Below are 15,306 nucleotides of genomic sequence, written 5' to 3' on the forward strand. Positions count from 1 at the left end.
AAGAGGCCCCTGTCTGAGACCCAGCCAGGCTGTGCCGCATGACACCCTGCCGGGCCACAGCCTCACTCAAGACACCTGCCCTCACAGCTTCCCCAACGTCCCCCATCTGGAAGGGCCCTGCCCTACGCCGCTTGGACGTTTTCTGTTTCATATCTCAGGCTGTGGGGGGGCCGGACTGTGGCTTCTCACTTGGGACTCTCAGTGCCTGGCACGGGGTAAGTACTCAGAAAACATCTGGCGAATGGATGGGAAAGTAAGCACATCACCTCTGCGAGCAGACCCGAAGCTCCTTACCTGGAAATAAAACGTCTGAATGGGCTCCCCGTCCTGGTCATAGGTGAACTGGCCAAGGGGCATCCCTTCCTGCTGCAGGTCCTCATCGAGCCCCTGCGGATAGAGGGAGGACCCTGCCCTTAGCCGCGGGCCCCCAGGGAGGAAGGCCTTCCCTCCTGGCTCCCCCTGGTCCCCTGCCATCTGGCAGGGCAGGGACTGGCCTCCTTGGGGACTGCAGGGGTCCTGAGCTCTGGACACAGGGCTGCTGTGTGATCTGTGACAAGCTGCTTAACATCTTAGGCCTCCCGTTTTTTTTCCTCTGCAGCCTGAGGCAGAAACACTGAACTGCCATTTCCCACCTTGGCACTGTCTTCCACATCTATGCCCTGCCCCCCAGCCAAAGAATGACCCTAGCTGTATCCTTGATAGAGACCCCCAGCCCCGCAGCCCCCAGGAGGGATACTCACAAAGATGGCAAAGTCCTTGGGGGCACTGGAGATGGTGCTGTTGGGCGACAAGGATTTGGGCACATGCTCTAAGGTGACAGCAGTGGGGCGGATGCGGGCAGAAAGGCGAACCACAGCAAAGCCCTGGGGCCCCTGGAAGGCCCAGCAGTTGCCCGGGTGCACGTCTGGCTGGAGGGGAAAAAGGCGGGTCAGCACATGGCAGGCGGCAAAGACAGCCTGCCCCGAGCGTAGCTCTTATGACCCAGGGTGGGACAGCCACGGAGGCGACACGGGGCGCTCAGGGCCCCACCTGGAGAATGACTCGGGGAGACTGGGAGTGGTACCACAGGGGGATGCCGAAGAGGCTGAGGAGGGCCGTCTTGGTCTCGTAGGTCTCGGAGCATCGAGTACTGATGACACTGGCCCCTGAGACAGGGAAGAAAAGCAGAGTGGGTGCCTAGGGCTGGACACTAGTAGGGGAGGGAGACCCAGGCTTAGCTGCCAGCCAAGGGAGGCTGAAGAGAGACTACTGTCCCTCAGGACAGGTCTTTACATCTGACCCAGACCACAGAGCAGAGTAAGCGTCAGCCCCGCCGCGGTGAAGGATGGCGCTCAGTGTATCCTGCCTTCTCCCACAGTCACTCGCCTTTGTGGTGAGTTCTGGGTTGGCTGATTTCTGCTGACCTCAAGCCCTGCTTGCTAAGCACCACGGCTGCCCCAGCAGATGCCAGGGGACCTGTCAGTGTGGGGCAAGGGGGCCCAGCAAAGGGAGGCGAGCTAGACATACCTCCCGACTCCAGAGCGTAGTCCACCATCCCGATGCGGTCCTCGCTGTAGCGCTTCAGAGCCTGGTTTACGATACGGTGCACCTGCTGAAACAGGCGCCAGCGCAGCTGTGATGGGGACGCCGGCCATCCACCTCTGCCCACTGTCGGGCCAGAGACCCGCAGACCGAGCCCCCGATGTCCAGACACACGTGGCACTTCCCCAGGCGTACCCCTGCCCCCTCACACCAGCCCCAAAACAAACACTGGAGGCTTCTGCATGTTACTTAGGTCCTGGAACCTGCCAGGGAGCTGGCTGGGTGGGACTGCAGCTCTATGGCTCCCAGGAGGAGAGCACTGTGTGTGTGGGGGGGGGTCCAGGGACAGAGTCCTCACCTCCTCGGTCACCCCAATCACGCCTTCCCTCTGCAGCGTCAGCCCCAGGCTGGCCACGGCCTCCCTTGCTGACTTGCCCTGCATCTCGGCCACGTGGGTGAGGATCCTGCTCTCCAGGTCCCGCAGCTGAGCTTCCATCTCCTCTTGCTGAAGGAGCCCAGTGCGGGTTCCCCCACCTCGAAGAAGGAACTGACTGACCCAGGCAGGGAACTGAGACTCCACCTAGGAACCAAAACAAGGTCTCACTCTGGGAGGCTCACCAGGAAGGTGGAAGCTGCCACCGCAAGGGCCTGGAGTAGGGGGTTGGGGGCGGCACCTGGCTTGGGTCGAGAGGCCAGGCAGTGAGTACAGGCCCCTCTGTAGTCACTCCAGTGAAAGGAGGGCCGGCACGTGCCTGCTCAGGCCACAGGGGGGAAGGAGGAACAACCCTCCATATTATCAGTGACAAAACGGGAAGACCTTCCATCAAAGAAAGCCAGCATCTGTGCCCAGAGCAGGGGTAGGAGGCACTCTGCCTCGCAGACTCCCAGGACCAGTGCAGAGGAGGGGTATTCCTGGGGAACCCAGAGGGTTCCAACTCACATCGTCCCGCACGGCCTGGAGCTGCTGGGGCAGCAGCCCCACCTGGTCCTCCACCAAGCTCTGCTTCAGGGTCAGGGCTGCCAGCTCCTGCCGCAGGCCTGCCAGCTGGCCCTCCAGCCGCCCCAGCTCCTTCATGGCGTTCTCCTGGAAGGACTCCTGGGTCATCCTACTCCCAAACAGAAGAGTAAGCTGTGGGTCTCCAGTGAGGGGTAAGGCTATGCTGAGGCAAATGAGAGGATCCCCTAGTTGGCACCTGATATACGTGAGTGTGAGGCCTGCTCTCGGGGATTCTAAACTGAGGCTGTAGAACACAGCTCTGGTGCCTATGCTTGGCCTGCATATCCCAAGGAGCTAGTTATTATCCTGCTTCCCTCCTAAGCCCAGATCCAGAATTCACTGCCTCAGCTCTCACATCCTCCACCAGTGTGGACGTCTGGGACACGGGGAGGCAGCCGGCATGAGGCAGCACAGAAAAGATGGTGTATCTATAAATGAACCCAGGAATCCCGATTATCTGGCAGTGCCCATGATCCCCTACCCCGACCGCCACTGCCCCTCAAGGACAGGCTCTGAGTAGATGGTCCTGAGCCAGGTTTCCACCATCTTCTCAGCCTGGGACACAGAACTCTGCTCCAGGTTTCTGCCCAGTAGTCCTGTCTGGAGGTGGGAATGGGGAGGCTGGAGATGAGCAAGCCTAGGACAGACGGAAGTGCCCATTACCTTTGCCACTCTGACTTCAGCTGCTGGAGTCGAGCCTCAGATTCCTATAAGCAGGAAAAAGGCACCAATTCAAGGACTGTCGGGCTCACAGCAATCAGTCTCCCAGAGCAGGATCTGTTCCTTTTGGGGTCTCTGCTTAACCACATCCCCACCCCAGAGCCTCCTGGCTGTTTCAGCAAATGTCACACTGGCCTCCCAGTTGATGTCCTGATGCGAGCCTCACCCCATAACTATTGTGCTCAGGCGTTCAGCCGTTCACTCGTTCATGCAGCATGTTATACCCAGCACAACAGGCCACTTGAAAGTAGCCCTTCCTGTCCTCTGGCACACTCCCAGCGGGGTCTTTGCAGTGTTCCAGCCCAGGGGGATTCAGTTTAAGCAGAAGTCAGGAGACTACACATCCTTCTCCCCATTCTGTCTAAGCAGACCCTATGGGGCCAAGGTGTCTCAGCCCAAGAAGAGATGATGAATTGGATGAAGCCCCAAGCTCACCAACCTGTGAGGCCTGGACAATCTTCCTGAAAAGGTCTTCTGAGTCCTGTTGATGCTCTGATCTCAAGGTGACCAGCTCTTCCTATCAAGTATAGGAGAGAGGCTGAGGATTCTAGTGAGCCGTGCTCAGAGGGCCACTTAAAACTAGTAAGTGGTGTAACTGAAATTCAAACCAGGCCTATTTGATTGCAAACTTCAGCTCCTAGCCTTTCTGCTACAGTGCCTTTCTGGAAAGATGCAAGACTCCTCTCGGTGTGCATGGTATGCCACACCTACATGGGCACCGTGCCAGATGCACTACAACCTCTTGTTCTCAAGACCAGGGACAGGGCAGACAGGAGAGCCTCCGTTGCAAAGAGGAGGAAAGTAAGGCTTAGAGAAGGTAACTGCCAAGTGGCAGAGTGTCTGACCCTGAAACGGCAACACACTGCAGCCCCTCATGTCGGGGTGTGGGGCCTCACCCCCTCACACACCCAGGGTGCCACCCACAGAGAGGGCTGGAAGGCTCCTCAGCTCCTGTCCCCTCCTGGATCCGAGTCATGTCAGGGGTGTGGGGCCTCACCCTCCACCCACACACCGAGGGTGCTACCCACAGAGAGGGCTGGAAGGCTCCTCAGCTCCTGTCCCCCACCTGGATCCGAGTCATGTCAGGGGTGTGGGGCTTCACCCCCCTACCCGCATACCCAGGGTGCCACCCACAGAGAGGGCTGGAAGGCTCCTTAGCTCCTGTCCCCACCTGGATCCGAGCAGCAGTGTCCCTGCGGAGGTCCTCCTTCAGGGCAGCCTCGCGGCGGCTCACCAGCCCCTCCAGGAGTGCCAGGGTGTCCTCGTGGCTCAGGCCACCACCTCCGCCTCCCTGCCCGCCAGCCCCCTGCTGCAGCTCCAGGCGCTCCAGCCGCATGGCCTCCTTTTGCCAGCTGGACGAGAACTCGGCAGCGAGAGCGTCCAGGCGCCGCTCCAGCGAGTGTACCCGGGACAGAATGCGCTGCTCGGCCTGGTGGGGCGGGGAGGGAAAAACCACAGAGGTGAGGCATTCATGACAACAGAGCTTCCTAAAGAGAAACGGAAGGAAGTCCCAGAAACACACAGCCTGTCGACTCGATTAAAAGGCAGGAGCCTACTGGGAACAGAGGTTGGGCTTTCAACTTTCAAAAATTCCATTTTTAAACTAGGCAGTATTTGTATGACTCAAGAAGCAAGCAGCAAAATCAAGGTCCTAACCTCTGCCCCATCCACCCAGAGCCCTGACCACCAACCCTTCCTAGGCAACTATTTTTTAATGCAGATAAAAGTAAATACAAAGATAGATTCATCCTTTACTTCCCCCATTTTACAGAAAAGCTGGTCCTGAAACGGAACTGTCTTTACTAGTGATTAAAAAAAAGTTGCCACAACACGTTATTTTGTGAAATAATAACATCACGGTCAGGAAAGTACTTTCCACCAAAATAAATGGTTAAAAATGTGCTGCCAAGTTAAATTCAGCAGGATGCAAGCAAAGTTCACATAACAGTAATTAGAGGACAAAGAGTTTTACATTTTCATCGCAGAGCCCAGAACCTGTACGCACACACTGCTGTTGTCTATGCACTCATCACCCCTGCCACCTTGGACCCCAGGCGTCTTGAGGGCATGGCCTGGGCCTGATCCATCTTTGGTCTCTGGCAAGATGCAGAAAATGACCACTGCCTGCCCTCCTCCCCACACCTGCACCCCCTGCAAGTGGCTTCCCAGGTGCTCCCATGAGAGGGGGAGTTTCTTCCCCCCTCCGTGAATCTGGCCAACAGAATGTAGCAGAAGTGAACCTAGTCCTTGAAGTCTGGCCTGACTCCACCCTCCTGGAACCCTGCCCGGTTGCTGTGAGAGCAAGCCCAGGCTAGCTGGCCGGACATCAAAGGTACAGCCCGGCCAGGCCAGGCCTAGACCAGCCACCCCGGTGACCCACCAGTCCACCATGGATACTCTAGTCGAGGGGGCCTAGCCAAGATCAGCTGCCCTTGCTCAGACCAGAAAAGCTACCTAGAGGACCTGTGGATTCACAAGATAGTCCAATGCTGGCACTTTTCTTTTTGGCCATACTGCCGCTTGCGGGCTCTTAATCCCCTGACCAGGGATCAACCCCGTGTCCCCTGCAGTGGAAGCGCAGAGTCTTAACCACTGGACTGCTGCAGGTGACCCTCCAGTGCTGGTAATCTTAAGGCACTGATTTTGGTGGTAGTAGGTAACAGACCAGGATATCACCTGACTCCCAGAAGGTACTCAGTAAATATTTGTGATACTGTATTAAAAAGGAAGAAAGCAATTTGTCTGATTTCTTTTCCTTCTGTTTTCTATGCTTCTTAGGATGCAAACTAACTTTAGGACAGGTCTGAGTCACATTTAAGTGCAGGCAAAACTTCCCCCCAGCCCCTGCACCACGAACAGTAGAGAAAGGAAGGTGTCCTAGGAGACAGGCAGCATCTCATCCGCTGGGAGTGGGAGGAGTGAGGGCAAGGAATGTGATGGCAAATGCAGGCCGAGAGCGGTGGGGAGGAGGCGGGTGCTTCGACCCTAAGATGCTCACCTGGAAATGTGGGGATGAGTCTCTGGACTCCCACACCTCACGCTGCCCAATGCTCCCCTTCGAGGCCCACCAGGAGACCACAGCGGGGTGGAGCGTCTGCAGCCCAAAGGGATAGAAGTACCAGGCTCCTGCACACAGAGGAGAGGTTAGTTACTGGGGCCGGGGCCCAGCGAGGAGGCACACGCCAGGGAGCACGGCAGATTCACAAGTAGCGCTCGTCACTAGCCTATCTCACTCATGGGAGCCTCGCTCCTGTCGAAGGTGGTACGAGGGACGGAGGTTCCCCCACTGAGGCAGCAACCTCCACCTGATGATCACAGAGTATAAGCATTCTCACATCCCCTCAGGAATCCTCATCTTTCCATAGACGGTAAAGCCTGCAGGAAATCACTGGAAGCTGAGGACTGTCCAGGGATGGAACCCAGAGGCCCTGAGGTGCTTCTCAGTTCAGACTGTACAGCAGAATCACCTAGGGAGCTTCTCCAACAGCGTCTGGCCCCACCTGGCAGGGAGTGAGCTTGCTGGCCTGGGCGGATCCCCCTGCAATGAGTTTTAAAAGCTCTCCAGGTGACTCTAATGGTTGGCCATAGTTGAGCCATCACTGGAACAGAATCCACCTGCTCAGAGAGGCTGCCTGTGGCCCCAGAACAGAGCACAAGGCTGCCACACACAGACATATTGCTTTAGGAGCCGCCTGTTTTTACTCCTGAGCTATGCGTGAGCATGTGTGTGAGTGTACAAGTATGCATGGCGGTGACAGCGCCTGGAGAAGTCATACTGGCGGTGGGGCCTCCAGCCTGGTAAGATGCCACGCTTGCCACACAACTGTTGGCCTCGAGCAGGTGCAATGGGAAGCATGTGACCACAGGGCTTTAAGTCAGACCCTCTGGACAGGCCTTTGCTTACTGCCCTCCCTGAGCTGGTCACTCCATCCCTCTGCCTTTCAGACTTTCTATGTGCATCTCCTCATGAGGCTCTGATGACCTTGGCTCCACCAACCCCATGAGGGGATGGTGAAACAAACGGAGATAACACGAGGGAATGTGCTTCCTGAACATAACGCTGTATGATCATAAAGTCATTAAAATTGTTTTAAGAGTGAGACCCAGTTTCCACTGAATAGGAACAAGCTGTTCTTATAAAAGCAAGGGAATCAACACTTGGAAAGATGTCCTGCTGCTGCTGCTGCTAAGTCGCTTCAGTCATGTCCGATTCTGTGCGACCCCAGAGATGGCAGCCCACCAGGCTCCCCTGTCCCTGGGATTCTCCAGGCAAGAACACTGGAGTGGGTTGCCATTTCCTTCTAACAATGCATGAAAGTGAAAAGTGAAAGTGAAGTCGCTCAGTTGTGTCCAACTCCTAGCGACCCCATGGACTGCAGCCTACCAGGCTCCTCCATCCATGGGATTTTCCAGGCAAGAGTACTGGAGTGGGGTGCCATTGCCTTCTCCGAAAGATGTCCTACTTTGGTATAAATTAAAGAAATACAACTTCAGTAGATGCTAAAAAAAAAACAAAATAAAAAAATAATAATAATAATAATCTAAAAAATAATAATAAAGCATGGTCTTTAGTTATAAATTGGTAACTTTGAGCCTGGGGCCACAGGGGACGCTCATAGTAAAGTGTTACGATTAAAACTGTAAAAAAATTGTGAAAGTTCAATGATAGAGATCAGGACAACGTGGAACATCTTGCAAATGAAATGTAATTTAGTATCTTGGTGCAAAAAAGTGCCCTTACTTCTCTTTCCTACTTCATTGTTTTGATCTTAAAGACAGCTGAAGCCTTACTGGAGTAATAACTCACTTACCCACGCTACACCCTGATTTGGAATGGAGGGAAAGTGAGTGCAGTGACAGTGTCAGAGTCCCTGCCTTTCACCCCAGCACTCCTGTAACGGGGCATCTTCTGGCCCCGTGGCTTCCAAGGATGCTCTAGACATGCCAGGCAGTCCAACAGAGACACCCAAACCCACAAGATCGGCAGGTTGGGGCATTGCCCCTTCCATCTGCTGATCACCAGAGGGCCCAGGACAGCCAGACAGGATGTTGCCCAGGCTTGATCCGACCCTGCCTTGTCTTTCCGCTTACTGTAGCTTTTCAGTGTCCCTCCAGTTTTCACATTTCTGCTCAGTGCCACCCTCGGCGCACGCTCTGCCTGCCCCTCTGGCTCACCAGCCCCAGCTCCACAAGGACAGTCCTCCCTTCCCAGTGACAGTGGGCGACTCACCATAGGTCAGGCCGGTCAGAAGCAGCAGCAGCAAGAGGAACCACAGGAACGTCTTCAGGGATGAGAAGCGTCTGGACCACAGGAGGGGAGAGAGGGTGGGCGGAGGGGTCAAGAGGACTCCAGGGCCTCTGGGTGCCCTCAGGGAGTCCCTAGAGTGCTGAGCTACAGTTGGAGGGGACACCCTCAAGCCTCGCATCTTGCCAGGGCCAGACTGGATGCTGAGAGCTTTACCTGCAGAGCTTGGAGTGATGGGGACAGTTCTGACTCTGAATTGTATTGATGTTATTAAAAATAAATCCTGGGGTCCTTGAATAACCTAAAACTCTTATACATAGAGGTCTTATAGGCAAGCAAATATAGAAGAAAAAAAAAAGTTAATTCCTTAAACAGACAATGTTTCTTTTAGAAAAATGAGGAGCCTTTTTTGGTGACATGAATTCATCCTTGCTCGTCTTTTCAGCATAGTTGGCTGCCCACTCCAACCAGGTTTAGGGCCAGAGGGACCCTAACCTCCTGGTTCAGTGTTCCTTCCTTTGCCCAAGGACCAGCTCCCCAAATCTGGCTCTACTGGGTCAGGGACTTGGGGAACAGACCCACAGCATCCTCAGGCCGCACCTGTTCGTGGCTTCTGAATGCAACATGGGAAACCCTGGGGGCCGAGAGTACCACGCCCTCGATGCCGGGAAACACAACTTGCCGGCTAGAGCCTAAGGCCTGGCCCGTGAGAGTAAGGCCGAGCTTGTCTGAGACTCGGCTGGGCTGGTGTTTAGCAGGAAGTACCAGAGAAGGAACAAGAACCCGTGTTCTGGAACGCTCCCTGATGAGCTACCAATTCAAGGAGCAAAACCTGACCCTGCGTCCCACCCTGTGTCAGGCAGAGCCGAGCTCTGGGCGTCCACTCCACGCTCTCTAATACAAGCAGCAAATACTGGGGAAAAACCCTTCAGAGAAACGGTTGCGTATAGGTTTAGATGCTTTACTGGCCACCCCCTGCCCAGGGCCTTCTGATTCCTTGTCAGTTTCGCTCACCTGGTTAAAACGAAGACGTCAAGGAGGGAGGCAGCTGTGGTCAAGCGGTACCAGGTGGTGCCGATCCACCAGTAGAGGAGCCCGAAGAGCCGGCCTGGAAGAGGGCCCATGGAGCCCAAGTGCCACCCTGAACCATCGGCTTGCGGGTCTCTCCCCACGGCCCTCCCTGCCCTGACCCCAACCCTGACAGCCAGTGCACCTCTGTCCTGTCCCACGCCTCCCAGTTCCCATCATCCCACCCACCACCCGCCCGTGATGCCAACGCCCGCCATCCCGCTTCCAAGCAAGGGTGTTCCTGTGGCTCTCGGCTCCCAGCGATTATTCTGGAACAAGCTTCTCCCAGTGGCACTACAGTCTCTGTAACGGAGTTGGATGCCCAACCACAGAAAGATGGACGAAAGTAACTGCCGGAGAAAACGGACGATCGTGCACAGAGCAGTCCGCACCCACCTGGAGAGGTGACCACCATCCAGAGCAGAGAGCCCGCCCGGGAGACAGCATTCCGTAGCCGTGACCCTGAACCCCGGTGGTCTGTCTCCGAGTAGCCTGCGGGGTGGTGGGGGGAGAGGGAACAGCTCAGTTGTCTTCATGTTTTCATTTTTTTTTAACTGTTTTTTTTTTTTGGCTGCACCACATGGCATATGGGATCTTAACTTCCCCAACCAGGGGTGGAACCCACACCCACTGCGGTGGAAGCACAGAGTCCTAACCACTGTCCTCCTTCTTAAGAGCTCTGGAATATGGAAGACGGTCACTGTCTGCTCCTCTGGCCTGTGAGCTGAGACCATGTGTCACTCTCCTTCATGTCCCCAGCTGACTCAGGCTGGCAGGCAGCAGGTCAGTAAATGCTGTTGGAGTGACGTGCTCGGCTCCCAACGTTCTATTTCCCTCGAACTCCTGTCTGCTTCCCTCTGCTTCCCAGCAGTCCCTCAAGCCACTCAGAACTGGACTAAGGAATCAAGCACCTCCTGTGTGTGAAGGCTCATGCTAAACACTTGCTGGAAACATCAAAACAAGGGGACTGGCCACAGGCTGCTCAGGGCCTCGTGGAGCCTGGCCATCGGAGCCCAGCATGTCCAGAACCACCCCCAGCCTGGCTCAGGTACCATGGTGGCCCAGCAGCGACCTCCAGCCAGACATGGGTGCTCTCCCAAGCTGTCAGGGCACCCTCCCCGGCTTCCCATAGGCCCGGGAACCTGGCGGAGCATCTCCCCGAGCCTGGGGAAGGAGGACGTCGCCTACCTACGTAGTCATCCTCGGAGGAGTAGCCCGAGGAGGACCCGAGGAAGTCCTCGGAGAGCTTGTTCTCCGGGAGCCCGTTGGGCTTGCTGCTGTCGGTGCCGCCTGTGCCTCTCCTCCTCCTCACCCGCAGGTCCTCACCTGCGGAGGGAAGAACTCGGGGTTCTCCTGGGGCAGATGCTCCAAGGAGGGAGGTGGTGTGCTTGGGGACACCCTGATGAGCATCTCTGATGGGCAGATGGAATCTACTCTGAGCCCCTCCTGAGCTCCCTTGAGTCCAAGGATGGGTGAACCAGGACCCACCCCTGTCTCCTAAGTCTGGAGCAGACACGTGGCTACTTCATCATCTGAAAGGACCTGGGAGTTAAGACACCTGGCTGCTCTCCCCAGGATTTCCAAAGGTGGGGCACCCCTCTTCTGGCCCAGCAGTGGTTAGGGAACGCCCTGCGGGGGGTGGGGGTAGATTTTGAACCATAAATTTCCAAAGGAAGCCAAGGCCCCGGAGGAGGGTTGCGGATACTCACTCCAGTAGGGGTCGAGGAGGGAGTGCCTGGTGAGGGAGGCGGCGATGGAAGCGGCCCGCGGGCTGCCAATGTAGGACTCCCTGACCACGGACTCGCTGTAGTAGGAGGTGTGTGTGTCCGAGGAGGGGCCTAGCTGTGGCGCTGGGGAGAGGCGCTTCGAGTTGTTGGTTTTCTTCTTCAAGGTCCTGTGGGAGGTCAGCCAGGAGGGGAGAGGCCAGAGCAGGCAGGTGAGCCAGCCTGGAATGCTCTGCCCTCCTACGGTGAGTGGCGTGGGGAGGTGGGGGTCGGGTGGGTAGCTGTGTTGCTAAGCAACTAACAACCCCCATCTGCTGACTGCCACGCAAAGCAGGTACTTTCCGTGCTCCCAATATCTCTAAATCTCACAAGCAGTTAGGTAAGATCAGTGAGGGAGTCAGGATTCAAATCCAGGTCTCGAACTTCAAAGCCCCAGTGTTCTTTCATGCTTCCTGATGGATTAGTCGTTTCTGCCACCCACTGAAAACCCAGACAAAGCCGACCTGGCCTCGGAGAGCTACTCAAAGCCTCCTCGGGGGGCTGTCATCTGGGCCTTGCGCCTGTCAGGGGGCAGGATGCGAGGGAGGGACGCCTGCCTTAGCTCACGTCCCAGGTGCCCTTGAACTTGTTCATGTCCTCAGCTGCTTCGCTGGCCTTACTGAGGCCCTACAGACGGATGGATGGTGAGGCAAGCGGCTATGGGTCTGGCACAGCCATCCACAGCAGAAGGGGTTCCTGTGAGCCCAGCACTTGGTTTTGGGGTTTCCGGCCTGGCTTATGCTTGAAACTGCCTCTCCTCACTTCCTGTTCCCTGAATATAAAACAGCCCAGCTTAGAGGGAAGAAACAGCACTGGGCCCTGCACCCTCAGAGGTGTGGCTGCCGGACATGGGCAAGGTCTGGTCTCTGCCCACGGAAGTCACAACGGCAAGAGGCAGCACGGTGAAGGGCCCAAGACATCTGCTCGGTGGGTCGGGGGACCCATGCGGGCTGGGGGTGGAGGTGAGCCCCTACCTGAGAGGGCTGTCCTTAAACAGAGTGCTCTGACTCCCCATCACTGAGCTCCCTCCGCTGCTGCTGCTGCCGCCATCATCGTCACCCTGGGAGGAGTAGCGCGTTAGGCGCTGGCTTCGCCGAGACATGATGAGGTGGGCGGGGGGACCCTTCCCCTGAAGGGAGTCTGGGGAGAGAAAGGCGGCCAGGTGAGGCTTCCAGGGGCCGGCGTGGCAGGGGCAGGGAGGAAAGACAAGACACAGCCTCCCAGCAAACACACACCCCTCTGCATTCAACCAAAGAGCTTGACATGTGGGCGAGACCCGGCGTTGATTAAGCATCCCCGCCCCGCCCACCTGCAGCCCTCTGCACTCTGCCAGCCTCTTTCAAAACAGGTTCATAGGATTTCCAAACTTTCAGATTATTGGATGCTGAGCTCCGAGATCCAGAATTGGGCCTTCTGCAACTTCTGACACGAGGTGGAGCTCGTAGCTAGGTAGCTACAGGTGCTAAATAAACACCGCTCGTCACTGCTGCCCTGCAGACTCTCCAGTCCAGCCTCTTACTGGGCTGCCCAGTCCTAAAGCTGTGCCCGCTCTTGTTCTAGCTTGTTTCCCTTAAGTGGGACATGCATTTCTTTCTTTGTAGCTGTATCCATTGATTCAGAGCCCCAGTCAAACTCTGACTCCAGAAAACCTTTCCACGGTAACCCCCGCTTACATTCTGCTGGAGCCTGCGTGCCTAGCCTATTAGTGATTACTGGCCTGCAACATCAGTGCCTCTTGATATGATGCTGACGGTGGTGATAAAATACTCGGTTAAATGCCTCCTGGGTACGGGGCTCCTGACATACTCATCTCTGATCCTTATGATCAAGGGAGGTATCACCGCTCCCACTGTACAGTGGGGAACCCGGGGGCACTGAGAGGATCAGTAACCTGCCCATAGATCAGTAACCCAGGCTGTAAGTGACAGAGGCAGAGGGTGTGCTGCGCTGGGGCCTGGATATTTCCATTCCACCAGGAAGTTTTCAAGTTGTTTCAGAAAGGTGTTGCTGTGTCCCCAACGAGAGTCTTACATAGCCTCCATTATGTTCAGAGGGCTTCCCTGATAGCTCAGTTGGTAAAGAATCCGCCTGCAGTGCAGGAGACCCTGGTTCGATTCCTGGGTCGGGAAAATCTGCTAGAGAAGGGATAGGCTACCTACTCCAGTATTCTTGGGCTTCCCTGGTGGCTCAGCTGGTAAAGAATCCGCCCGCAATGCAGGAGACCTGGTTCGACCCCTGGGTTGGGACGATCCCCTGGAGAAGGGAAAGGCTACCCACTCCAGTGTTCTGGCCTGGAGAATTCCATGGACTGTATAGTTCACGCGGTTGCAAAGAGTCCAACCGACTGAGTGACTTTAAAAAAAAAAAATTATGTTCAGAACAGGCTGTGGACAGAGCTGTTACATTACAAATATTGGTTAACAAACTAACAAAACAGGCCGGTGGAGCAGCTGTGTGAGATTACTGTCAGCCTCTACCAGCCAGACCAGTCACCACAGTGGGTGGAAACCAAGGCTCTGGGACGAGGCCAAGGTGAAAAAACCTGGCAAAAGGCGGCATTCTACAACACAGGGGGATTAATAAACCTTTCAGCTCTAGAAACCCAAATTCAGAATCTCTGATAAACCGTGTGAGCACTCCAAACATGGTGCCTTTGTTGGCCTGTGTTACAAAGTCACTGTTACACTTTGGCCCTAGTAGTACTTGTGACTTGTTATCACTTCTAATATTCCTGGTTGATACTTTTTTTTAAGCTGTGCTCAGTCTCTGTTGCTGCAGCCGCGCGGGCTTCTCATTGCAGTGGCTTCTCTTGTTGCAGAGGGCTGGTGCACGGGCTTAGCTGCTCTGGCATGTGGAATCTTCCTGGATCAGGGATATAACCCAGGTCTCCTGCCTTGGCAGGTGGATGCTTCACCACTGAGCCACCATGGAAGCCCCTCCTGGTTGATACTTAAATTACTACTTCTCTGGGTTGTGAGGTGGCCATAGGCTCTAACACATCCCAACTCACTATGGAAACCGGGAGATCTAGTTGGTCTGGCTAGAGAATTCTACAAAGTTCTCTTCTGGAACATAAGCAGTCTCATGTCTTGGGACTTATTGGTGTCCTCACAGGTAGGATGCTCACCTGGCATCATCCCTGGTTTAGGCCGAGGTTGGTAAAGGGACCGACTGGTAGTAGCCACAGCAGGAAGTTGGCCTGGGTCCTTTTCTAGATTCAACTCCTTATAAGGTAATTCCACCCCCACTACTACCCTCCCTACCTGAAAGCTCCAGATGCCCACACAGGCACAGGCTCCTCCTCTTAACCCTGCCCTGATAAAGTTGATGAAGCTTTTGCCCTGGGGCAGGAACAAAGCAAAATGTTTATGCAGAACTCAGGCTGCCGTTGGCAAGAATATAAAGAAATAAGTAGATGGGAGGTGTGTGTGTGTTGGGGCTGGGGGAGGGGTTGCTGAAAACCATCAGCAGTGCACACCCTCCCAGAGGGGTGCCTTTTCATCTTTCTCCTAGGGTTCTGCTATCACAAAACAGTTTATAACTGCTAACACAAAACTGAGCCTGGGTTTCACAAGATGAAAAAGGTCAAGGCTCTGTCCTCCAAAACAAAACAAGAGGTGAGCCTCTAGGAGCTCAAATCTTTTGCATATCAGAAGACACCGCCCCGGCAACACACACACAGTTAAGATATCCTCGAATAAAACATCCCTCCCCACTTTTGAGCTGACCACATCCTTTTTTCAACTTCACCTTTCCCGCCCTCATCACAAACTTATATGGCAGTATCCAGCCACTCTTCGGACTTAACCTAGATCTTGGCAACCTCCGCCTGACGTTTTCACACCGCATTCCCTCGTGGGATGGGCAAACCGCTCCAGGTGCTAACTCTCTTCTCCCTTCATGCCCTACTGGCTGAACCTGCGGGAGATTTTTCTTTCTCTCTCTCTCTCTTTTTTTTTTTTTTTTTACCAACCACGCGCCTGTCCCTGCCT

General features: G+C 55.4%; 1 protein-coding gene across 2 annotated transcripts in view; it reads right to left on the bottom strand.

Annotated features, from left to right (window-relative positions):
- SUN2 (Sad1 and UNC84 domain containing 2) overlaps positions 1-12,416 on the bottom strand; it is a 14,661-nt gene extending 2,245 nt beyond the window's left edge. Inside the window, exons 1-16 of one of the 2 annotated variants that reach the window (XM_061418551.1) lie at positions 12,289-12,416; positions 11,261-11,445; positions 10,740-10,877; positions 9,948-10,043; positions 9,498-9,591; positions 8,469-8,539; positions 6,237-6,364; positions 4,410-4,667; positions 3,678-3,755; positions 3,182-3,225; positions 2,462-2,627; positions 1,880-2,101; positions 1,507-1,588; positions 1,030-1,145; positions 741-908; positions 295-387 (exon numbers count right to left, since the gene is read on the bottom strand). In XM_061418551.1, the coding sequence (XP_061274535.1) occupies positions 295-387; positions 741-908; positions 1,030-1,145; positions 1,507-1,588; positions 1,880-2,101; positions 2,462-2,627; positions 3,182-3,225; positions 3,678-3,755; positions 4,410-4,667; positions 6,237-6,364; positions 8,469-8,539; positions 9,498-9,591; positions 9,948-10,043; positions 10,740-10,877; positions 11,261-11,445; positions 12,289-12,416 (2,067 nt within the window). Of the gene's footprint in view, positions 1-294; positions 388-740; positions 909-1,029; positions 1,146-1,506; positions 1,592-1,879; positions 2,102-2,461; positions 2,628-3,181; positions 3,226-3,677; positions 3,756-4,409; positions 4,668-6,236; positions 6,365-8,468; positions 8,540-9,497; positions 9,592-9,947; positions 10,044-10,739; positions 10,878-11,260; positions 11,446-12,288 lie in introns of both variants that reach the window. The other variant, XM_061418550.1, reaches the window with a different exon arrangement.
- Between the last annotated feature and the right edge of the window lie 2,890 nt (positions 12,417-15,306).

The sequence above is a fragment of the Bos javanicus genome, chromosome 5 (genome assembly GCF_032452875.1).
Source record: "Bos javanicus breed banteng chromosome 5, ARS-OSU_banteng_1.0, whole genome shotgun sequence".
Classification (NCBI taxonomy): domain Eukaryota; kingdom Metazoa; phylum Chordata; class Mammalia; order Artiodactyla; family Bovidae; genus Bos; species Bos javanicus.